The 25,994-nt window shown below is 33.4% G+C and overlaps 1 protein-coding gene across 1 annotated transcript; it reads left to right on the top strand.

Moving 5' to 3' along the window:
• On the top strand, nucleotides 1-23,335 carry LOC142226421 (short-chain dehydrogenase/reductase family 16C member 6-like). The gene is made up of 6 exons (XM_075296438.1): nucleotides 1-172; nucleotides 11,080-11,279; nucleotides 16,639-16,792; nucleotides 19,341-19,495; nucleotides 22,556-22,916; nucleotides 22,983-23,335. Exons 2-6 carry the CDS (start codon nucleotides 11,254-11,256, stop codon nucleotides 23,238-23,240), a joined length of 954 nt encoding a protein of 317 aa, XP_075152553.1. The 5' UTR covers nucleotides 1-172; nucleotides 11,080-11,253; the 3' UTR covers nucleotides 23,241-23,335.
• Nucleotides 23,336-25,994: the final 2,659 nt, after the last annotated feature.

Below are 25,994 nucleotides of genomic sequence, written 5' to 3'. Positions count from 1 at the left end.
GAAACGATACGGTTGAGTTTTTTTGTTTGCAGGGCAATCTCTAAAGCAACTCGTAGTAATCGTAGTACAAAGTGTTCCTTTGAAGATCGTGGTAAACAATTCGAGTAGACGGTAAACGGCCAAAGTGCAACTAATTCGGTACAGAGGCTAATATTATTAGCCAACGTAAAAGGTAGCTGCTAATGCCACTTGCAACATTAGTTTGTTATTTGCAAAATATGCATTAAGTTGCGATGCAACATGTGTTGGAAACCATATGTAACATGTTGCTGAAAGCAAGGCCTATATTGTAGCCCATATTGTGATCATCTCATAGTTAAAGCAAGTGAATTTTGTTGCCCGTGTAGTGTGGTTGTTGTTGATTTATGTTTGTGGTACAAATGAAAATGAAAGTAGACTGTGGCACAAAAATACTGTATATAAAAAAAATATTCAATTCCGCAATCAGTCGTTGTTTGTTTTGTTGCAGTTGCATTTTATGGAGCATTACATACCGATTATGAATGTTGTCAATGACCTCTATAGTTTATACACAGGAAAAAAACGTCTGTAGTTAAACTAACGTCGATTGTAACTTATTTTTTAATTGCAAAAAATTATTTGTTTGTAGTTAAATTTTATTATTATTTGCGATATTTCGACAGACCAATGAACTAAATGTCGGTATAAAGTTTAATGACCATACACATAAGTTCATTATGAACTAACACAGAAGAAAAATTTCGTATGATTCCCAAAAACAGTAAGAAAGAACTACTCTATGATTGAAATGGTCATGATTTGGCGCCAATGGTTTTTTCTTTAATTTTAGTTAATTGTTTCTTCCATGAGAGGGTGTAATTTCGTGAATTGCAGTTAAAGTAAATATTTTTCGACAAATTCAAGAAACCTTATTATACATAATTATTTTGTTTTTTAACTTTTTGAAGAAAATTTCGTAGTTTGAAGGAAAAAATTTGAGCTCAAAATTTGCAACATGCCCAGCAAAAAAAAATCGTTGCCAAAATAGTGAAAATATTCTTTTTGTATACGGAAGTGGTGCAAAATTGGCACAGAAGCGATGAATTTAACATGAGCTTGTTATAGGACGGATGTCCACCATTTCAACAGTCGTTGAACTGAAGTTGCATCACTTCTTAAGGTGTGATCCCAATTTAGTGTTTTAGATGAGAATTAAGAAATTTTGTAATATTTTGACAAATGTAGATTTGCCTTTCAACCTACGCGTTATAGATTGAAAGGGCTTATGGGGGTTTTATATTGAAATGCCTTATTTCACACGTTGATGAACGTAAGGGCTTTTGAGTTTGGTTTCGTTTGGTAACAAAAAATGAAATTTGATAAACTCAAAATTGAAGCAACAAAAAGAGATCTCTCGGAGAGAATGCTGTTCATATAAGATTGAAAGTAAAACATTATTAAATAAGAAAAATCTGAAAATCAATGTAAATTTAATGGATTATTTATATAAGGTAAAAAATATAAATTCGAATCTTAGCACATTTTGATATCGAATCATTTTAATGCAATACGCGTGTCTGGAACGTTTAACATGAAATATTTTCAAAAATTCGCAATTTTTCTAGAAAGGATTTAGCCTTTTTCCAGCAAAATTTTAATAATTTGTACCATTTTATTAATTCTTAATCTTAATGTTTTTAACCTATTTGAAACAAAAAAATTAAATTTCCTATTAAAAATATGAAAAAAAGCGAGTATATACGGCCGTAAGTTCGGCCAGGCCGAATCTATTGTATCCTCCACCATGGATTGCATAGAAACTTGTACTGTCATCCACAATCGAATTACTTGGGTTGTGGTATCTTAAAACTTCGTAACCTCGTTTTCTAAATTGTGAGTTAGTCCATACGTGGTAGAGAGCCAGAATTGATATTTGGGGGTCGCTTATATGGGGGCTATATACATTTATGAACTTGATATGGACCAAGTTTTGTGTGATTGGAGATCGATTTATCTGAGGGCTATATATAACTATAGACCGATATGGACACAATGTACCAAATTTCAACTGACTCGGATGAAATTTGCTCCTCCAAGAGGGGGCTATATATGATTATGGACTGATATGGACCACTTTTGGCATGGCTGTTAAATATCATATACTACCATCACGTACCAAATTTCAACCGAATCGGATGCTATTTGCTCTTCCAAGGGGCTCCGGAGATCAAATCTGGGGATCGGTTTATATGGGGGATATATATAATTATGGACCAATTTCGACCAATTTTTGTATGGGTGTTTGAGGCCATATATTAACACCACGTCCCAAATTTCAACTGGATCGGATGAATTTTGCTCCTCCAAGAGGTTCCGGAGGTCAAATCTGGGGATCGATTTATATGGAGGCTATATATAATTATGGACCGATATGGACCAATTTTTGCATGGTTGTTAGATATCATATACTAACACCACGTACCAAATTTCAATCGAATCGGATGAATTTTGCTCCTCCAAGAGGTTCCGGAGGTCAAATCTGGGGATCCATTTATATGGGGGCTATATATAATTATAGGCCGATATGAACCAATTTTTGCATAGTTGTTAAAGACCATATACTAACACCACGTACCAAATTTCAACCGAATCGGATGAATTTTGCTCCTCTAAGAGGCTCTGGAGGTCAAATCTGGGGATCGGTTTATATGGGGGCTATATATAATTATCGACCTATATGGACCAATTTTTGCTTGGTTATTAGAGACCATATACTCACACTAGATACCAAATTTCAACTGGATCGGATGAATTTTGCTCCTCCAAGAGGCTCTGCAAGCCAAATCTGGGGATCGGTTTATATAGGGGCTATACGTAAAAGTGGTCCGATAAGGCCCATTGGCAATACCATCCGACCTACATCAATAACAAATACTTATGCCAAGTTTCAAGTCGATTGCTTGTTTCGTTCGGAAGTTAGCGTGATTTCAACAGACGGACGGACATCTCAAATCGACTCAGAATTTCACCACGACCCAGAATATATATGGGGTCTTAGAGCAATATTTCGATGTGTTACAAACGGAATGATAAAGTTAATATACCCCGCATCCTATGGTGGAGGGTATAAAAATTAAATTTCCTATTAAAAATATGGAAAAAGCGAGTTGTAAAAAATTAACTCAATTGAACTTCCTGTGCAGATAACATAAAGAACATCTTTGAGAGGACATTTTTGAAGTGTTTTTAAAGTTGTGCCTTTTGAAGAACTTCCAATTTTTTTCTGTGTGTCGTTAGGGCCTTACGATGTTCACGATGCGCGAAATTGTAGTAAAATTTACAAATTTAAAGAAATAATGAACTGTTTTGTTTTTACAGTGAAGAAAATTTTCTCCAAACATAATAATTCCATAAACTAAAATAAGTTAAATTTGCTTTAGTGAAATAGAGGGTTCAATTTTTTGAGTGAACATATCAGCCACACTGTGCATACAATGAAAAAATATTGACCTAATATTAAAGATTACGCAACCTAAATTTAGCACACGCAATCCTTAAGGAAAGGTCAAAATCTCTGGTTCCAAGTAATCTGTTTATTTGAGTGTACCATCTAAGTGGAGCATACAAAGTTCCACTAAAGACTGTCATACACAATCGAAATACTTGGGTTGTGGTCACAGTTGCCGATGGTAAGGTATCTTAAAACTTTTTATGATTGTCTTTTGAATTGTATGTTAGTCCATATAGAGTCTATGTTAGATAAAAACCCGATTAAATACCTCGCACTCTCGCCAAATTTCAATCGGATCGCATGAAATTTGCTCCTCTAAGACGTTGAGGAAATAAAATATGTTCCAAATTTCAAGCATATCGGATGAAATTTGCTCTTCTAGCAAAACCTTTCAAGCCGATAGCTTGTTTCATTCGCACATAAAAAATTCCATATTTGGGCTAATGCTAAATTTAACTTATTTTCATTGCAAAAACAAATTATTTGTTTGTAGATAAATTTTATTTATTTATCTGACTAATTTTATTTACTTTAATCACGTTAAATAAGATTATATTGAACAAAAAATATATATTAAATTTAATTTAATTAAACTTCATAAATTCTTTCTCAAGAATTATTCTTATAAGGTATATACAACATTTTGTAAAACAGTGTTATTACTCAATGATTATGCCATGTCTGCCTCTAACAATATGACGTAGTCGCGCCCCATGCTCGCTCTACCCAATATTATCGTACGCTTATACAGGTCCCCTTGACCGGCAAAAACCAGCAAGAAAGCATGTTACCAGTATTAGCAAATAAAAACAACAACACAAACTTACATATGACAACGAAGAGGCCTACGACAAACGAAAGTGCAAGTATTTTTTGTTTGTTGCAATGATATCTGCCATTTCCTCTTGCCATTTACAATTACCATAGGGATGCCGTAGTCAAATGGGAATATAATTAGCCCACGAAGGGAGCCACCGTGGTGCAATGGTTAGCATGCCCGCCTTGCATACACAAGATCGTGGGTTCGATTCCTTTAGTTTAATACTCGAACCAAACGCGTATACGACAAGTATTGACATAGCATTAAAATGCAAATAAAAAGAAATTAAGAGCACGAAATAAATTTCCATAAAGGGGAAAATTTAATTTTTTTGTTGTTGCCTAAAATGTAACATTGTTTCATTAAGAAATTTAATTTTTTCATTTAAAAAATAAAAACGAAAAACAACTAAAAGATTACAAACATGTATTAAACTAATCTGGTAAATGCAACATTTGGTATGACGCAAGCCAATCTCCCATCTTCCTCAAATCTATAATCTTTGGATTATCCCACCTCAGTAATGCTGGTGACATTTCTGAGGGGTTCAAAGCTTCTCTAAGTGGTTTCACTGGAATGTGGAACGCCGTTCGGACTCGGCTATTGAGCTTAACATGGAGCTTAACATGGAATCGGGCAGCACTCAGTGATAAGAGAGAAGTTCACCACTGTGGTATCACAATGGACTGAATAGTCTAAGTGAGCCTGATACATCGGGCTGCCACATAACCTAACCTAACCTAACCTAACCTAGCCCACGAATTCAATGAATTAAATCAGAATTCCTTTTTGGATATAAAAGATTTTGATAAGTACACAGAAGTAAAAAATACTTTCCTCATGGCCGAAATTCTCCTTTGTCATAGGAGAGTAAACGAGAACTTATGAGATGTGTTGAAACTTTTGTCTCCAATTGTATTTAGTTGCTATAAAAGAAAATTAATTACAGTCAAAAGAAACTTTTGGTTGTCTAAATTTCCTACGTCAGAAAAGAAAAGCCTATTACTTCCCTGGTATTTAGTCTCATGACATAATAATACATTTAGTCTCACGACATAATAATATCACCAAAATATTTCCAATTAAAATTTTAATTGAATTGTAAATAATTAAATTCCAATTTAATTGGTTCAACAAATTTTTAATTAATCACAATAATTCATTTTATCTATTAATGTTTTAATGGGAACAATTAATTTTTTTATTGGCTTTGGTGATTGATACTATAATTTCTGTGACTGAAAACATTTCAATTAAAAATTAATTGGTTCAATTAATTTCATGATTGAAAGCAAACAATATTTTTTCTGTGTACACAGAAGGCACGTAGGCAAATGGGAATATAATTAGCCCACGAATTCAAGGAATTAAATCAGAATTCCTTTTTGGATATGAAAGACTTTGATAAGTACACACAAGTAAAAAATACTTTCCTCATGGACGAAATTCCCCTTTGTCATAGGAGAGTAAACGATAATCTATGGGAAGTGTTGAAACTTTTGTCTCCAATTGTATTTAGTTGCTATAAAAGAAAATTAATTATTAATTATATTAATTATATTTTTTATTAATTATATTTTTTTCTGTGTACACAGAAGAAAATTTAACGGAAATATTTCCAATAAAAAGATGTTTTAAGCTGAAAAATTTTTCAATTAAAAAATTATTTGATACAATTAACATTTTAATCAAACTCGGAAGACTTAGTAAGTTTAAACAAGTATATACGTCCGTAAGTTCGGCCAGGCCGAATCTTATGTACTCTCCACCATGGATTGCGTAGAAACTTCTACTAAAGACTGTCATCCCCAATCGAATTACTTGGGTTGCGGTAACACTTCCCGATGGCAAGGTATCTTAAAACTTCCTTAACACCGTCTTCTAAATTGTAAGTTAGTCCACACGAGGGATATATTAAACAAAAAACTAAAGGCCGATTAAATACGTATATAATTCAGTTCGACAAAATTTTCTACAGAAATAAAATGTTGACAACATTTTCTATGGAAATAAAATTTTGACAAATTTTTCTATAAAAATAAAATTTTGACAAAATTTTCTATAGAAATAAAATTTTTACAAAATTTTCTATAGAAATAAAATTTTGACAAAATTTTCTATAGAAATAAAATGTTAACTAAATTTTCTATAGTAATAAAATTTTGACAAAATTTTTTATAGAAATAAAATTTTGACAAAATTTTCTATAGAAATAAAATTTTGATACAATTTTCTATAGAAATAAAATTTTAACAAAATTTTCTATAACAATAACATTTTGATAAAATTGTCTATAGAAATAAAATTTTGACAACATTTTCTTTAGAAATAAAATTTTTATAAAATTTTCTATAGAAATAAAATTTTGATAAAATTTTCTATAGAAATAAAATTTTGATAAAATTTGCTATAGAAATAAAATTTTGATAAAATTTTCTATAGAAATACAATTTTGATAAAATTTTCTATAGAAATAAAATTTTGACAAAATTTTCTAAAGAAATAAAATGTTGACAAAATTTTTTATAGAAATAAAATTTTGACAAAATTTTCTATAGAAATAAAATTTCGGTAGATTATTTTTAGCGATATGGGCAAATTTTTGTGTGATTGGCCATTGGCTATATATAACTATAAACCGATATGGACCAATTTTTTGCATGGCTGTTAGCGGCCATATACTAGCGCAATGTACCAAATTTCAACCGAATCGACCGATGAATTTTGCTCCTCCCACAGGTTCCGGAGGTCAAATCTGGCGAACGATTTATATGGGAGCTATATATAATTTAGGACCGATATGGACCAATATTTGCATGGTTGTTAGAGACCTTATACTGACACCACGTACCAAATTTCAACTGGATCGGATGAATTTTGCTCCTCCAAGAGGCTCCGGAGGTCAAATCTGGGGAACGATTTATATGGGGGCTATATATAATTAAGGACCGATATGGACCAATTTTTGCATGGTTATTATAGACCATATTCTAACACCACAACCAAATTTCAACCGGATCGGATGAATTTTGCTCCTCCAAGAGGCTCCGGAGGTCAAATCTGGGGATCGGTTTATATGGGGGCTATATCAATAACAACTACTTGTGCCAAGTTTCAAGTCGATAGCTTGTTTCGTTCGGAAGTTAGCGTGATTTTAACAGAGGGACGGACGGACGGACATGTTTAGATCGACTCAGAATTTCACCACGACCCAGAATGGGGTCTTAGAGCAACATTTCGATGTGTTACAAACGGAATGACAATGTTAATATACCCCCCATCCTATGGTGGAGGGTATAATTAATAGGATTAAATAATTTCTTAATTGAATCATAATTTTTTTTTATGTGTTTAGGATAAGGTCGGTTTTAAAAAAATCGAACTATTTTCTAAAACCGGTTGATAGTGTATTTTTAGAATAATAACCTACATGGCCGGTACAGCCTGTTTTCTCGAAAAACGCAAAAAAAATGTAATTTGGAAATGAGTGTCTAATTTTATCGAAAAAGATGGACACATTTTTTTTATTTAATTGGAAGTTGTTTTATTGTGGTTTATCAATATAACCGGTTCTAAATTCCCACATCTGTTGTTAAATTGGTAATATTACATTCAGATTACAAAAACCAAAACGAGATTTTTGGGACCTTGAAAATACCGGCTCTACCGGTCCAAAGAAAATGGAATTTTCACTAAAACATTTCACTAAAACAAGTTAAACAAATATTAACCGGTCCATCGGATTTGATCATTCCAAAAAAATGTTTGGGGTGAAAATATTCCTCCTCTGGTTGTACGCGTTCCCAGTAAAAAAGAGCTGAATCCCCAACTTGTGATCCGGAAGTAGTGCAAATTTGGATCATCTCCAATGGATTTTACATGGGCTTACCATAGTGCGGAAGTACTTCGTTTTCGAATCCTTTTTACGCCCTGAAAACAAATTGTCTCTGCAATATGTTATATACTACCAAACATATTCTGCTTCAAGCATATATATTTTTAGAATTTGTGCAAACAAAAATTGTTTGTACTGTGCAAACATATTCTATGTTTCACCCTAAGCATATCCTTCTTAAGGCTCCGAATACACAATTTAATGTGCAACTTAAATAATGTTTAGATTGATGTTTATGAATTCAAGCTCATTTATCAACATAAAAAATATGTCTCTCAAGCAGAGCACCATTCTTATTTAATTTTCTCACTGTGTTACGTTGATGTCTTTCGTTGATGGATGTTGGATAGCATCTTTATCTTTTTTATACCCTCCACCATAGGATGGGGGTATATTAACTTTGTCATTCCGCTTGTAACACATCGAAATATTGCTCTAAGATCCCATAAAGTATATATATTCTGGGTCGTGGTTAAATTCTGAGTCGATCTAAGCATGTCCGTCCGTCCGTCCGTCCGTCTGTTGAAATCACGCTAACTTCCGAACGAAACAAGCTATAGACTTGAAACTTGGCACAAGTAGTTGTTATTGATGTACAAACTACTCAGACAATAACTTAAGATTCAGCACTAGCATATCAAATAGAGACCTACTTTCCTCTAATAAACCTGTACCAAAACAGTACTGGTGGCTAATGAATTAAAATTTATATAAAATTAATTTAATTTATATTAATTAAAATTAATATAAAATTTTAAATCCTTTGCTTTTAAACTTCTGACTTAACCTTTAAAAATAAATCTAAACGTGATGTTTTTTGCAATTACTTTTCATTACAAAAAATTTGCAATAGATTTACTAACATGAAAGAATAAAACTAATATCATAAATTTTCAAATAAAAATTTCAACAATAATTATTGTACTCGAGAGCCCGACTAGGGGACTAAGTATTAAGAGACTAAATATTATATACTATTGTTTATTGTAGTTATATATTATATAGTTAATTTTGAATAAACACGACAAAAAAAAAAAAAAAAAAGGATCCTCAGATTTGGCTTGTGGAGCCTCTAACAGAAGCATATTTCATCCGATCCGGCTGAAACTTGGTACATGGTGTTGGTATATGGTCTCTAACAACCATGCAAAAATTGGTCCACATCGGTCCATAATTATATATAGCCCCCATATAAACCGATCCCCAGATTTGGCTTGTGGAGCCTCTAACAGAAACAAATTTCATCAGATCCGTCTGAAATTTGGTACATAATGTTGGTATATGGTCTCTAACAACCATGCAAAAATTGGTCCACATCGGTCCATAATTATATATAGCCCCCATATAAACCGATCCCCAGATTTGGCTTGTGGAGCCTCTAACAGAAGCATATTTCATCCGATCCGGCTGAAATTTGGTACATGATGTTGGTATATGGTCTCTAACAACCATGCAAAAATTGGTCCACATCGGTCCATAATTATATATATCCCTCATATAAACCGATCCCCAGATTTGGCTTGTGGAGCCTCAAAGAGAAGCAAATTTCATCCGATCCGGCTGAAATTTGGTACGTGGTGTTAGTGTATGATTTCCAACAACCATGCAAAAATTAGTCCACATCGGTCCATAATTATATATAGCCCCCATATAAAACGTTCTCCAGATTTGACCTCCGGATCCTCTTGGAGGAACAAAATTCATCCGATCCGGTTCAAATTTGGAACTTAGTGTTAGTATATGACCGCTAACAACCATACCAAAATTGGTCCATATCGGTCTATAGTTATATATAGCCGATCTCCAATCACACAAAAATTGGTCCAAATCGGTTCATAATCATGATTGCCACTCGAGTCAAAAATAATTTACCAAAATTTTATTTCAATAGAAAATTTTGTCAACATTTTATTTCTACAGAAAATTTTGTCAAAATTTTATTTCTATAGTAAATTTTGTTAAAATTTTATTCGGTTCATAATCAAATTTTCATCATTGTCAAAATTTTATTTCTATAGAAAATTTTGTCAAAATTTTATTTCTATAGAAAATTTTGTTAAAATTTTATTTCTATAGAAAATTTTGTTAAAATTTTATTTCTATAGAAAATTTTGTTAAAATTTCATTTCTATAGAAAATTTTGTCAAAATTTTATGTCTATAAAAAATGTTGTCAAACTGAATTATATACGTATTTGATCGATCTTTTTTGATTAAATATAACCACGTATGGACTTACATACAATTTAGAGGACGGTGGTAGGAGGTTTTAAGATACCTTGCCATCGGCAAGCGTTACCGCAACTTAAGTAATTCGATTGTGGATGGCAGTGTTTAGAAGAAGTTTCTACGCAATCCATGGTGGAGGGTACATAAGCTTCGGCCTGGCCGAACTTAGGACCGTACATACTTGTTCTCTATTCTCTCTTACACTATCTAACGTTTCTAAACATATATGTGTTTATACGAAAATTCTCATTAATTCTCATTAATATATGATGTCCCAAACATAAAATGTTCTAACATATTAACATACATGTTCCAAACATGTTATACTAGTATAGTTGCAGTTAAAAATAATGTGCTACAAATTTGAGTGGCAAAACATATAATTTTTACACCGAAACATACGAAAACCAGTCTTTTTCGTCCGTGTATAGCTTTAGAAGTGCCTTGGAAGTTTATTTGAATGATGAAATTACAAAAAGAAATAAATTTTATCAAAACTGGAAAGATTTTCTGGAAATTCTTTAAAAAAGAGAATAGGAATGAAAGATTGTTAATACCATAATGACATCCCTATGCACAACGTGTTTGACTAGGCCATTGCAACAACGATTTTGTTTTTTATTTCTTTTTTTTTCATTTTCCCCATTTTCCAAATACATTACAGAGGAAACAGTGCTGTGCCTTTTGTGGCAATATTTCAGTTGTTCGTGTCCGTCTAGCGGAAGAGATTGGATTGGAAGGAAGCTTTACAAGTTAAATAGAAAACAAAAGAAAATTTATCACAGAAATTCATTTTGGATTAAAATTTTCATCGTTATCTCGAAGGAATTTTTGAAAGATGACCAACCAAGATATTATGTCAAGGTATGTATCACAAAATAACAAAAAAAATGAATATTAAAAATTTTCAGTTATATTTAAGCCCAGTTTGTTTATTCATAATCAATGGCCTAAAGGTCCAATTCCCAATGAGGTGTGAAATGTTTTGTATTTTGATGCCTTATCAATATTTATCGATTAATAAAAATAATTTTCATAATTGATTATTAGAAATAATTAGGTGGTTTTCCACTAATACTTGTTTGTCTTTGCAATTACTAAAGTTGCTGTGACGTCGTTAAAATTGTTAGATAAACGAGTTTTAAGGGTTTACAGTCTAAGAAAAAATTACCGCTTTTGATTTCTCACATTTTTTTTTGGTTAGGCGTGAGTGAGCCAGAGCAAGACTCTGTGGTATCATTTATTTTAAAAGGAATGCATACCCAGCAAAAAAAGCGTCCCCAAAAAGTTGTGCAAATGTTCTTTTTGGATTCGGAAGTGGTACAAAATTGGCGCAAAAGCGATCAGTTTAACATGGGCTTGTCTTAGGACGAATTTCCACTATTTCAAAAGCCGTTGCACTCAATTTGCAGTGCAAAAAATGAGAATTTTTGAATATTTTGTCAAATAAATAATTTTTATAATTTTGTATGATTTTTAATGCATTATAACGCTAGTCTGAAACATTTGGCCTTGAATATTTTCAAAAATTCGAAATTTGTTTACAATAGAATTAGCATTTTTTGGATTTAAATAATTTATATCATATTAATAATTATTACTCTTTTGTTTAACCTATTTGAAACAAAAAAGTTAAAATTACCCATTCAAAATATGAAAAAAGCGAGTTATAAAAAATTTAATTAAAATAACTGCCTGCACGCAAAAAAATAATTCTTTCCTCCCAAACGTAATTTTAGACAAACAAAGTTCGTTTCTCATTTGCTTTTCGCTGTAAGGAAGTGTATTTGGAAGAAAAGTATATACTTTTTGTGATAAACGTTTACTCTTTTCCAGGATGTAAAAACAATTTCATAAAGACTAGCTCAAAAAAAGCATTGTTTTCTTGCTAATTGCATTGTCCCTCACATCTTTCTCACATCCACGAGGATTTTTAGTTCCTAACACCTTTTCCTGTAATACCAACAATGTAGGAGAAATTATACGATTTTATAAATTTTTAAAATTTTTTTTACCTTTCGCCTGTACGGAGAATCGAACCGCGGACCATGCACTTTGTAAGCCAACACACTAACCACTGAGCTATGTACCTGTTATGGTCATCAATAGATAAATATCCATATAAGTTATATTTATATAGCATAGCTTGCGGCGCCCACGAACCGAATAAACAAAGTTTATTTAACAGAAACAAACATTTAGTTTGGCACCGTGGAGCAGTGGTTACTACGTCCGACTTGCATGCCAAAGGTCATGGGTTCCATCCCTGCTTCGACCAAAGTTTTTTTTTTTTGCTTTTGTTTTTTTTTTATATATTCCAGATATGTTCGGAAGATTCCGAAAAATGTTCAACATTACATTGTACTATATTAAATTTTGAACTGTAAAATGTGTCTTATTAAAGACCTAAAGTCCGAAAAGAACAGTGTTTGATATAAACGAAATGGACTGTGTTGTTGTTTCAAAAATAAGTTTTTTTATTGAAAAAATAAAAATTTTGTAACAAACGAATTTTTTTGGTGATAAAAGTTTGAAATTTTCGAAGCAATTCAAAAAACTCTAACAAAAGAAAAACCTTTTCGGTACACGTTTTCCAAACGTTTTTTTTCTTTGCGTGTGTGTAGTTCAAATAAAGAACACCTTTGGGAGGACATTTTCGGAAAAGCTTTTAGAGTTGTGGCTTTAGAACAACTTAATTTTTTTGCTTGGTATGTATGGGCATACGTTGAATGCGAAGATGTAAAATTTTCCTTTTCAATCGCACTTCAAAAATTGTAAAAAGTTAAAAAGTCGATTTTGAAAAAAAAAAACAAAAAATAGACTTTTTCATACCTAAAAAAGGCCACAATTGTAAAAGAAGACTTTTCCAAAAAAAAAAAAAAAAAACTTCTACTCTAGAAAAAAAACCAAAATGCAGAAATGCCGACTTTTTGATTCTGATTACAATGCCTAATCAATTATGTTAACTTCTTATTGAACTCAAAGAAATGTTCAAAATTGCAAAAATATCTTTAGCGCCATACGAAGCTCACGAAATGTCAAATTTTTTGGAAATTCTGAACTGTATTGTGGGAAAGACGAATTTAGGAAATCCTTGTGCTCCATTTGTGTATAAAATTTTGCCCTTTTTATACCCTCCACCATAGGATGGGGGGTATATTAACTTTGTCATTCCGTTTGTAACACATCGAAATATTGCTCTAAGACCCCATAAAGTATATATATTCTGGGTCGTGGTGAAATTCTGAGTCGATCTGAGCATGTCCGTCCGTCTGTTGAAATCACGCTAACTTCCGAACGAAATGAGCTATCGACTTGAAACTTGGCACAAGTAGTTGTTATTGATGTAGGTCGGATGGTATTGGGGGTCCATATAAACGGACCCCCAAATTTGGCTTGCGAGGCCTCTAACAGAAGCAAATATCATCCGATCCGGCTGAAATTTGGTACATGGTGTTAGTATATGGTCTCTAACAACCATGCAAAAATTGGTCCACATCGGTCCATTATTATATATAGCTCCCATATAAACCGATCCCCCGATTTGGCTTGCGAGGCCTCAAAGAGAAGCAAATTTCATCCGATCCGGCTGAAATTTGGTACGTGGTGTTAGTATATGGTCTCTAACAACCATGCAAAAATTGGTCCACATCGGTCCATAATTATATATAGCCCCCATATAAACCGATCACCATATTTGACCTCCGGAGCCTCTTGGCAGACCAAAATTCATCTGATTCAGTTGAAATTTGGTACGTGGTGTTAATATATGGCCTCAAACTCCAATGCAAAAATTGGTCGGTATCGGTCCATAATTATATATAGGCCCCATATAAACCGATCCCCAGATTTGACCTCCAGAGCCCCTTGGAAGAGCAAAATTTTTCCCATTCGGTTGAAATTTGGTACGTGATGTTAGTATATGGTATCCAACAACCATGCAGGAATTGGTTCCTATCAGCGCATTATTATATATAGCTCCCATATAAACCGATCCCCAGATTTGACCTCCGGTGTCTTTGGAGAAGCAAAATTCATCCGATCTGCTTGAAATTTGGTACGTGGTGATCGTATATGATATTTAACAACCATGCCAAAAGTGGTCCATATCAGTCCATAATCATATATAGCCCCATATAAACCGATACCGAGATTTGGGTTTGGAGCCTCTTGGAGGAGCAAATTTCATCCGAGTGAGTTGAAATTTGGTACATTGTGCTAGTATATGGTCGTTAACAACCATGCGAAACTAGGTCCACATCGGTCTATAGTTATATATATCCCTCAGATAAATCGATTTCCAATCACACAAAAATGGCCCCCATATAAGCGACCCCCATATTTCAATTCTGGCTCTCTACGTACCGTGCAAAAAGTCCATATCGATTCGTAATTATTTGTAGACGTAACTATACATAACTTTTTTGTCTAATATATACCACGAATGGACTAACTCACAATTTAGAAAACGATGTTAAGAAGTTTTAAGTTTTAAGATACCACAACCCAAGTAATTCGATTGTGGATGACAGTCTTTCGTAGAAGTTTCTACGCAATCCATGGTGGAGGGTACATAAGATTCGGCCTGGCCGAACTTACGGCCGTATATACTTAGGTTAGGTTAGGTTATGTGGCAGCCCGATGTATCAGGCTCACTTAGACTATTCAGTCCATTGTGATACCACAGTGGTGAACTTCTCTCTTATCACTGAGTGCTGCCCGATTCCATGTTAAGCTCAATGACAAGGGACCTCCTTTTTATAGCCGAGTCCGAACGGCGTTCCACATTCCAGTGAAACCACTTAGAGAAGCTTTGAAACCCTCAGAAATGTCACCAGCATTACTGAGGTGGGATAATCCACCGCTGAAAAACTTTTTTTTTGGTGTTCGGTCGTAGCAGGAATCGAACCCACGACCTTGTGTATGCAAGGCGGGCATGCTAACCATTGCACCACGGTGGCTCCCCGTATATACTTGTTTTAGTTCATTTGAGTAACGTACGAAAAACTTTCTCAAATCATAATAATTCTTAAAATGTTCTTAAATTGGTTCCTAGAGGTAAAATGTAACAATATAATTTTTTATAGCACTCAAATTTAATTTCATTTCTACTTTAACCCTTTCCATATAAGGGGTCTAAAGTGTCATTATATATCATACGTTGCCTTAATTATCTTACATGAGATCTAGATAATTTCGTAAATTGTGTATATGAATATGAGCCTATGAATGAATAATGAATTGTTTATAATGCAAATGTGTTAATTGTTTATTGGTTAAACTACTTAACAAAATAAATAGTTACGCATACTTGCGTAACTATTTATGGAACGAGAACTTTGTTGATTGTTTAAATTGAATGCAAATCTGTACACCCAAAGAAATTTGTTAGTAGGGACAGCAGAAAAGTCTGCTGAAACAGCAAAAAGTCTGCTGAAAAAGTGACAGCAGTCACTGTTTGTTGAAATAGCAAACATTTTCTGCTATTTTTTAAGTTCGATTACACTAAAACATGTTTTATTTTGGCTAAAACAAATAAAAATGTCAACATAGGAGCTATCCTAACATAATTAAAACAATATTTTAAGAATATCTATAGTATTTCACCAAAAATCTGAATATTTATCGAATTGAGGCATAACAGCAAACAAAATGTTTGCTGATGGTATTTTGGAGCTTGTAAGTATATTACAGGGCAAAAATATACCAAAAACTACTTTTGCTTCTTAACTATGCTTTGGGGAAAAATGTATAACCTAAATATTTTATAAATTGTTGTTCATTAGGCCCTGAAGTACAAAAATATAACAGCAGATATCGACTGCTGTTTTTAGCAGACTTTTTTCTATGAGTGTAGGCAAATGCCTAAAAGATTTGCCAATTTGAAAATTAGTAAGTTCGATTTTCACTGTGAAATAAAAAAAAATAGTTGAGAAAAAAGGCTAAGGTATTCTTGGCGGCAAATGGGATAGAGTTGCCATTGATTTCTAATGTTTTTAACACGCCGCTAGGCCTTGTTATTACTTGACTAAGTTCCATTTTTTTAACTTCGGATATAAAATCAAATAATAAAAAATTTCGTCGGTTTATTCTATTGTAAAAGTGGGTACCGTGTTCGGGGTTTCCACAATTAGAATATATATTTCAATATATATTTCAATAAAAGGTTTTTCCTCTAACATATAATGTAACGAATACAAATGGTTTTGTTATTTTTTTTCAGTACCAATCCTGTTGCCAAGCGAATATTTGATATTATTCAGGATATATTTGACTTGTTGGTTCTTCTCATACAAATCATATTGGATATATTTAAGACTACGATTGATAAGATTTTCCCCAAGGAATTGAAAGATGTTAGTGGAGAAATTGTACTGGTATGTATATAAATTACCTGTATCTGTATACAATTACGATAAATGGATGACGTCTCTATGAAAAAAGACAAACAACGACACTAGAATCAGCTGATTGGATAAATAACAAGTATATACGGCCGTAAGTTCGGCCAGGCCGAAGCTTATGTACCCTCCACCATGGATTGCGTAGAAACTTCTACTGAAGACTGTCATCCACAATCGAATTACTTGGGTTGCGGTAACACTTGCCGATGGCAAGGTATCTTAAAACTTCCTAACACCGTAATATATACCACATAGTCCATACGTGGTATACATTAAACTAAAAAAGGCCGATTACATACGTATATAATTAAGTTTAAAGTTTCTATATAAATAAAATTTTGACAAAATAAAATTTTGACAACATTTTCTATAGAAGTAAAATTTGGAAAAAAATTTCTATAGAAATAAAATTTGGATAAAATTTTCTATAGAAATAAAATTCTGACAAAATTTTCTATGGAAATAAAATTTTGACAAAATTTTCTATAGAAATAAAATTTTGACAAAATGTTCTATAGAAAGAAAATTTTGACAACATTTTCTATAGAAATAAAATTTTGACACAATTCTCTATAGAAATAACATTTGACAATATTTTGGTAGATTATTTTTGGCTCGAGTGGCAACCATGATTATGAACCGATAAGGACCAATTTCTGTGTGATTGGGGATCGCCTATATATAACTATAGACCGATATGGACCAATTTTGGCATGGTTATTAGCGACCATATACTAACACCACGTTGCAAATTTCAATCGGATCGGATGAATTGTTCTCCTCTAAGAGGCTCCGGAGATCAAATCTGGGGAACGGTTTATATGGGGGCTATATATAATTATGGACCTATATGGACCAATTCTTACGTGTTTGTTGGAGACCACATTCAACACCAGGTTCCAAATTTCAACCGGATCGGATGAATTTTGCTCCTCCAAAAGGCTCCGGAGGACAAATCAGGGGATCGATTTATATGGGGGCTATATATAATTATGGACCGATATGGACCAATTCTTGCATGGTTGTTAGAGACCATATACTAACACCACGTATCCAATTTCACCGGATCGGATGAATTTTGCTCCTCTAAGAGGCTCCGGAGGTCAAATCTGGGGATCGGCTTATATGGGGGCTATATATAATTATGGACCGACATGGACCAATTTTGGCATGGTTGGTAGAGACAATATACTAACTCCACGGACCAAATTTCAATCGAATCGGATGACTTTTGCTCCTCTAAGAGGCTCCGGAGGTCAAATCTGGGGATTGGTTTATATGGGGGCTATATATAATTATGGGCCGATGTGGACCAATTTTTGCATGGTCATTAGAGAACATATACTAACACCATGTACCAAATTTCAGCCGAATCGGATGAAATTTGCTTCTTTTAGAGGCTCCGCAAGCCAAACCGGGGGATCGGTTTATATGGGGGCTATATGTAATTATCGACCGATATGGACCAATTTTTGCATGGTTGTTAGAGACCATATACTAACACCATGTACCAAAATTCAGCCGGATCGGATGAAATTTGCTTCTCTTGGAGCAATCGCAAGCCAAATTTGGGGGTCCGTTTATATGGGGGCTATACGTAAAAGTGGACCGATATGGCCCATTTTCAATACCATCCGACCTACATCAATAATAACTCCTTGTGCCAAGTTTCAAGTCGATAGCTTGTTTCGTTCGGAAGTTAGCGTGATTTCAACAGACGGACGGACGGACGGACATGCTCAGATCGACTAAGAATTTCACCACGACCCAGAATATATATACTTTATGGGGTTTAGAGCAATATTTCGATGTGTTACAAACGGAATGAAAAAGTTAATATACCCCCCATCCTTTGGTGGAGGGTATAAAAATCAGCTGGACACTTATAAGGTAGAATTAGAAGCCAGGTGATTATAATTTTTTTATTGAATCAGCATTCTTCCTTTCAACAGCACAAGAGTGCTATGCAGATTACAGATCTGTACTCTGCACACATAACATACATAGAAGAGAAAGATGTTTTTGTTTTATTGATTCTACCTTATAAGTGTATTTACCCTGGGTTTTAGTCCAAACCAAAGATAATACACCTAGGAAGATGGGGAAATTGGCATGCGTCACACCAAATGTTGCATTGACGGTGCTAGTTCCACACATGTTTGTAATTTTTTTTTTTTGTTATTTGTGTTATGTGTCGTTATTTTTTAATTAAAAAACTTAATGTTCTTAATGAAACACTGTTAAATTTTAGGCAACAACAAAAAAATTACATTTTCCCGTTTATGGAAACTTATTTCCTGCATTTAATTTCTTTTTATTTGCATTTTAATGCTATATCAATGCTTTTCGTATACGTGTTTGGTTCTATAAACGAAATGTATGAGCCTACCACGGTAAATGGTTTGATGTGCTCAGCAGCCAATTTCCCATCTTCTTCTCTCTATTATCTTTGGTCCAAACGAAGTCGGAAATTTTTTTAAAGTAATTTTATTATAATTATAATTTTTTTATGTTCTTATAGATTACCGGAGCTGGACATGGCATTGGTCGTGAATTAACTTTACAGTACATTGCTCATCACAGTACAGTGATTTGTGTCGACATCAATGAGAAAAATACTGCGGAGACAGTCAGAAAGGCCAAAAATTTAAACAAAGGAGTAGTACACAGTTACATGTAAGTTATGAGAGATGACAGAAAATGTCACACTAATATAGGAAGGAAACCAATCTGGTAGATCTGAGATAGCGATACAAAAGTCGAATATCGAGTAAAAGACTTTCTGTCAAACAGAAGTTGACTGTGTGTAATTGCAAATTTGTCGAAATCGACATGAGATGAAATGTGCTCATGTCGTGATGAAAATTCGTCAAAAATCGGAAGTCGCGATGTCAAAAGTAGACTTCTAAAGTTTATCAAATTGTCGACTTTATAAAAATGTTCGACTTTTGCCAAAATAGTTAAAACAGCGCAAAGTCGGCTATTCCAAGTTTTGACAAAATCAAAACGTTTTAAAGTGGACTTTTTCGTCTTCATTCAATCACATCTAATACTATACTACTCAAAGTTGATTTCGACTGAAATCTCGATTGTACAGTACATTTACAACGAGAAAATATCAGCTGTCTAGTAGTAGATTTCTAGAAAATCTCTTTCAAAATTCACTACTATGCACACTATACTCGTACACGCAAAAAAATAATTCTTTCCTCCCAAACGAAATTTTAGACAAACAAAGTTCGTTTCTCATTTGCTTTTCGTTGAAAGGAAGTGTATTTGGAAGAAAAGTATATTTTTTTTGTGATAAACGTTTATTCTTTTCCAGGATGTAAAAACAATTTCATAAAGACTAACTCAAAAAAATTTTTTTCTGGCTAATTGCATTTTCCCACTTCCACGAAGTTTTTTAGTTCTTAGCACCTTTTTCTGTAACACAAACAATGTAGAAGAAATTATACGATTTTATAAATTTTTAAATTTTTTTTTTACCTTTCGCCTGGACGGAGAATCGAACCGCGGACCATGCAATTTGTAAGCCAACACACTATCGACTGAGCCATGTAGCCGTTATTGTCATCAATAGACAATTACCCATATATCTAAGTTATATTTATATAGCATAGCTTGCGGCGCCCACGAACCGATTAAACAAAGTTTATTTAACAGAAAAATACATTTAGTTGGTCAATGTGGAGCAGTGGTTGCTACGTCTGACTTGCATGCCAAGGGTCGTGGGTTCGATCCCTGCTTCGACCAAAGTTTTTTTTCTAGTTTTTTTTTTTTCATATATTCCAGATATGATCGGAAGATTCCGAAAAAATTTTCAACATTACATTCTACTATATTAAATTTTTACTATGAACTGTAAAATGTGTCTTATTAAAGAACTAAATTTAGAAAAGAACAGTGTTTGATATAAATGAAATGGACTGTGTTGTTGGTTCAAAAATAGCTTTTTTACTGAAAAAATAAAAATTTTATAACAAACGAATTTTTTTGGTGATAAAAGTGTATGCTTTTCGAAGCAATTCAAAAATCTCTAACAAAAGAAAAACGTTTTCGGTACACGTTTTCCAAACGTTTTTTTTTTTCTTTGCGTGTAGAGTCGCTTTTAGTAACCCTTACAAAAAAAGGTTTCGTGCCTAATCCTAGCACTAAGATCAGGTTTTTTTTTTCAAAAGAATTACAATTTTGACAAAATTTTCTGTGGAAGTAAAACTCTGACAATGTTTTCTCTGGAAGTAAAATTTTGACAATGTTTTCTCTAGAAATAAAATTTTGACAAAATTTTCTCTGGAAATAAAATTTTGACAAAATTTTCTACAGATTTTGAAAAAATTTTCTGTAGAAATAAAATTTTGACAAAATTTACTATAGAAACAACATTTTGACAAAACTTTCTATACAAATAAAATTTTGACAAAATTTTCTATAGAAATAAAGTTTTGACAAAATTTTCTATAGAAACAAAGTTTTGACAAATTTTTCTACAGAAATACAATATTGACAAAACTTTCTATAGAAATAAAATTTTGACAAAATTTTCTATAGAAATAAAATTTTGACAAAATTTTTCATAGAAACAACATTTTGACAAAACTTTCTATACAAATAAAATTTTCTGTAGAAATAAAATTTTGACAAAATTTTCTATAGAAATAAAGCTTTGACAAAATTTTCTATAAAAATAAAGTTTTGACAAATTTTTCTATAAAAACTTTCTATACAAATAAAATTCTGACTAAATTGTCTTTAGAAATAAAATTTTGACAAAATTTTCTATAGGAACAACATTTTGACAAAACTTTCTATACAAATAAAATTTTTACAAAATTTTCTATAGAAATAAAGTTTTGACAAAAATTTCTATAGAAACAAAGTTTTGACAAATTTTCTACAGAAATAAAATTTTGACAAAATGTTTTATAGAAACAACATTTTGACAAAGCTTTCTATACAAATAAAATTTTGATAAAATATTCTATAGAAATAAACTTTTGACAAAATTTTCTATAGAAATAAACTTTTGACAAAATTTTCTATAGAAATAAAGTTTTGACAAAATTTTCTATAGAAATAAAATTTTGACAAAATTTTCTATAGCAATAAAATATAAAAATAAAATTTTGACAAAATTTTCTAAAGAAATAAAATTTTGGCAAAATGTTCTACAGAAATAAAATTTTGACAAAATTTTCTATAGAAATAAAATGTTGACAAAATTTTTTATAGAAATAAAATTTTGACAAAAATTTCTATAGAAATAAAATTTTGACAAAATTTTCTAAAGTAATACAATTTTTACAGAATTTTCTATGAAAATAAAATTTTGACAAAATTTTCAATGGAAATAAAATTTTAACAAAATTTTCTTTGTAAATAAAATATAGAAATAACGTTTTGCAAAATATATTTTTTTTATTTTTTTCGATGAAATTTTCGTTAAATTTTAGTAGATTATTTTTGGCTCAAGTGGCAACCGTGTTTGGGACTCAATGTACTGTGATAAATGCTGATATCCGTTTTCCGCAGAAACGAACTTAGTACTAAGCATTAATGTGCATGTAGTATAAGATTTCTCGTAACTTGCCTTGTAAAAATTAACGCGAAATGAATTTAATGAGCCTGAGTCTTACGCGAGCTTGCCTGTAACCAAGCTCCTCACAGACTTGGTAGATAAACCCAACACTTTGTTTATTTTATTTCTAATCCCATTTCCATGGCCTTCATCCACAGCTGTGACGTGACGAACCGCCAAGCCGTACTAGAACTGGCTTCCAAAATCAAACAAGATATAGGACCAATTTCCATTTTAGTTAATAATGCTGGAATTATGCCCACCAAACCATTTGAGAATCAATCAGAGGAAGACATTCGAAGAACATTTGACATTAATGTGTTTGCTCACTTTTGGACATTGGAAGCATTTTTGCCACACATGAAAGAACAAAATCGAGGACACATTGTTGCCTTATCATCGATGACTGGTATCGTGGGTATGCCAAATTTAGTACCATACTCAGGAACAAAATTTGCTGTACGAGGTATAATGGAAGCTCTTCACCTGGAATTACATGAAGGGCCCTATAAAAATTTGGTAAGTGTTATTGGATTATTTTAGAAGCGAATTAATTGTGAGATTTTTGTTGTTGTTCTTGGTTAGATTAAATTCACCACCATCTATCCATATGCTGTGGATACTGGTCTATGTGGTAGTCTCAAATCTCGATTCCCCTCATTGTTGGCCATGTTGGATCCCAAATATGTGGCTTCAAAAATTATTGAAGCTCAACGTTCGGATGTCGTGAATCTATCGCTACCACCCTATATGCAACACATGAACAATTGGGCACGTCTAATGCCATACCGATGTAGCATTCTATTGTTCGATTACATGAACTGTGGTATTGGGAGTAAATAATAGGATAAGCGATTGCATTTAATTAAGTTATTTTGGGCGTATGATTTAAGTAATAATAATAAAATGTGTTTTTTACAAAGGGAAATTGAAAACAATATCTGGCTATTTTTTGAAAATACTTTGAAAACTTAGGGAGAGCGTATAACATAATTCCAATCACGACCCATTTTTGTCGGCGGCGGCTTGATGGCTAAACCGATATAAATTTGTCTATTCGGCGGCCGACAATTATCCATTATAAAAACAAGTTGAAGTTATCCGAATGGTAAGGTGATTAGTTGTACAACAAATCTTGTAATCAAATTTACATTTCATTAAAAATTTCTACGGTAAAAATTTTGGCAAATTATTATAGCAACAAATATCAATTCCATATTTTTGATTTATTGGCGGCTAAATTTGAGTCAAGATGAGTCGATAGTAATGTACACGTCGATAGCCTGGTGAACATCACTGCACAGAAACAGAGAATGAAGCCGACCCATTTTTGTCGGCGGCGGCTGACACTATAGTTTTACCTCTGGCGGCGGCGGCTTAACGGCTAATCCGATATAAATTTGTCCATTCGGCGGCGCACAATCATCCATTATAAAATCAATTTGAAGTTATTCGAATGGTAATGAGATTAGTTGTACAACCAATCTTACAATCAACTTTACATTTATGGTGTTTTCTTTTCTGAAAAAAGTGCTTTGCCGTCATTTTGTCTGTACAGAATGCGCATTTTTTAAATGTTACCAGCAACCTAAAAAAATGCTATCATTTCAGCGGGCAGAAAAGAATTCAAAGAAGGAAACAGGGCAATCGCAGCACTCTCGTTTGTTGGCAGTGCTGAAAATGCCCGTAATTTGTCTCTATGCGTGGCACTATTTTCACAACAGAATTCGAAGCCTTTTCGCACTTTTGCCTGGTTTTTTTAGAAAAGAACCTAAAAAGTACATTTTCCGGGCAAAATGCAAAAAAAGTGCACATTTTTTACAAGAAAAGAAAACGCCATTAGTTAAAATTTTGTTAGCTAAATATTTGCAAAAATGTTATAGGAGTTTGAAATTGATTGTGGATGGAAGGTTCAACATTTTGGCAAAAATACTACAATTATTATTATATTTTTCTGATTTAAATCGATATTTTTGATTAATTGGCGGCTTAATTTGAGTCGACATATTCGGCGGCGGAGTCGACTGGCAAAAAATGGTCGGCGGCGACTGAAATCAGCGGCGCGACTCGGCGGCTTCATTCTCTGCACAGGAAGTGTAACATAGGAATTGTACAACAAGTCCAACGGACATGTTGTCTGGGCTTAACTGGGGCAATGAAGACCACGTTAACCAGAGCTTTGGAGACGAAACTGGATTTAAGACCTATAGAGATTCAGAGCGAAAGTGTAGCTGCCATGGCTGCGATGAGATTGAAGATGTTGGGAGATACACGAAACATGGCGAACCATCAAAAGGAAATGGCGGATTCGCCAACAAACCATGATCGACCATGGGTGCCGAGTGTGACATGTGAGATTGGCCTGGGAGAATGGGAGCCCAGAACAGACACCGGAAGGAGAGTAAGAGAACCTCTCTGCCGGTTTATTAGGCCGGTTTGACGATGAATGGAAGAAATATCCACCACACCACGTTCAAATCGAGCATATCGAATTTCTGAAGATGTGTAAAAGAATCAATGATCTGAACGTTGTGGAATATTAGGCCGACTAAACGTTGAATTGAAACAGTGGCCCCACTTGGTGACATTTCACTGTGATGGTCAAATCTGTCTAAAAACCACTGTTCTGCTGAATTAGCCCAAAACGACTTCTTTTCATTTCGAAACTTTAAACAAGTCTTCGGTGAGCCGTCAAAAATGAAGGTTTGGAAGTATACACATAGGCTTATCAGAGTTAGATTCAATCTGTAATAAAATCTTTGGACTCTATATTCAACTGGAAAACGATCATAGACTGTCACAAATCTAACAGCGAGATGGCTGAGCTGTTCAATATTTACCATATGTTCAATATTTACAATATGAGCGTCTGGAGTGATCGCTGGAATCCCTGCTTCGACCGAACACCAACAATTTTTTCAGTGGTGGATTGTCCTCCCTCAGTAATGCTGGTGACATTACGAAGTATTTCTAAGCTTCTCTAAATGGTTTCACAACAATGTGCTCGGCTATAAAAAGGAGGTTCCTTATCATTGAGTTAAACATGTTATGATGGCGAATAACCGATGAGGGAAAATCAAGAGATGCGAAGTGAACCGCTGGACTTGAAAAATCAGATTGGTTCAACAAAAGCCCATAAGTATCATATTAGTGGATTTTTTAGAAACTCTGAAATAGAAGGTGTTTCCTAATATATGTTGGACTACTGCGCTCGTTTCAACGACGAACTTTCTTTCGGGATTCTGTCGATATTATGTCCACTAGTATTCCACGCTGGTATCACAATGGACTGAATAGTCTAAGTGAGCCTGAAACATCGGGCTGCCACCTAACCTAACCTAACCATAGTTAAATTGTAGGTTTCTGCGTTGTATCTGAAAGGGCATATGTCCGTGTCGTTTGTGATGATTCTGTTTCGGCTCAATTGATATATTTCAAAGTAGTGTAGCTCCCTTGAATACCCTGTGTCGGACAGATCTTTGCAAATCCATTCGATCTCAAGACTGCTGTAGGTCTTGAGCGTGTCGTTTGGATTTACTTTCTAGGAGTTTTATAGATCTTTGACATGCATCGCGACATGCGAACATGCTCTGTCGC

This window comes from Haematobia irritans, chromosome 2 (genome assembly GCF_050003625.1).
Source record: "Haematobia irritans isolate KBUSLIRL chromosome 2, ASM5000362v1, whole genome shotgun sequence".
Classification (NCBI taxonomy): domain Eukaryota; kingdom Metazoa; phylum Arthropoda; class Insecta; order Diptera; family Muscidae; genus Haematobia; species Haematobia irritans.
Note: the sequence above shows the minus strand (reverse complement) of the source record. Positions and strands in the feature narration are given on the sequence as shown.

Bases quoted from the DNA above. Each gene is read 5' to 3' on its own strand.
- LOC142226421 (XM_075296438.1), top strand. From the start codon at position 11,254: ATGACCAACCAAGATATTATGTCAAG. The intron at 16,793-19,340 runs GTATGTATATAA...ATGTTCTTATAG, and splicing joins TTAGTGGAGAAATTGTACTG to ATTACCGGAGCTGGACATGG. The intron at 22,917-22,982 runs GTAAGTGTTATT...GTTCTTGGTTAG, and splicing joins AAGGGCCCTATAAAAATTTG to ATTAAATTCACCACCATCTA.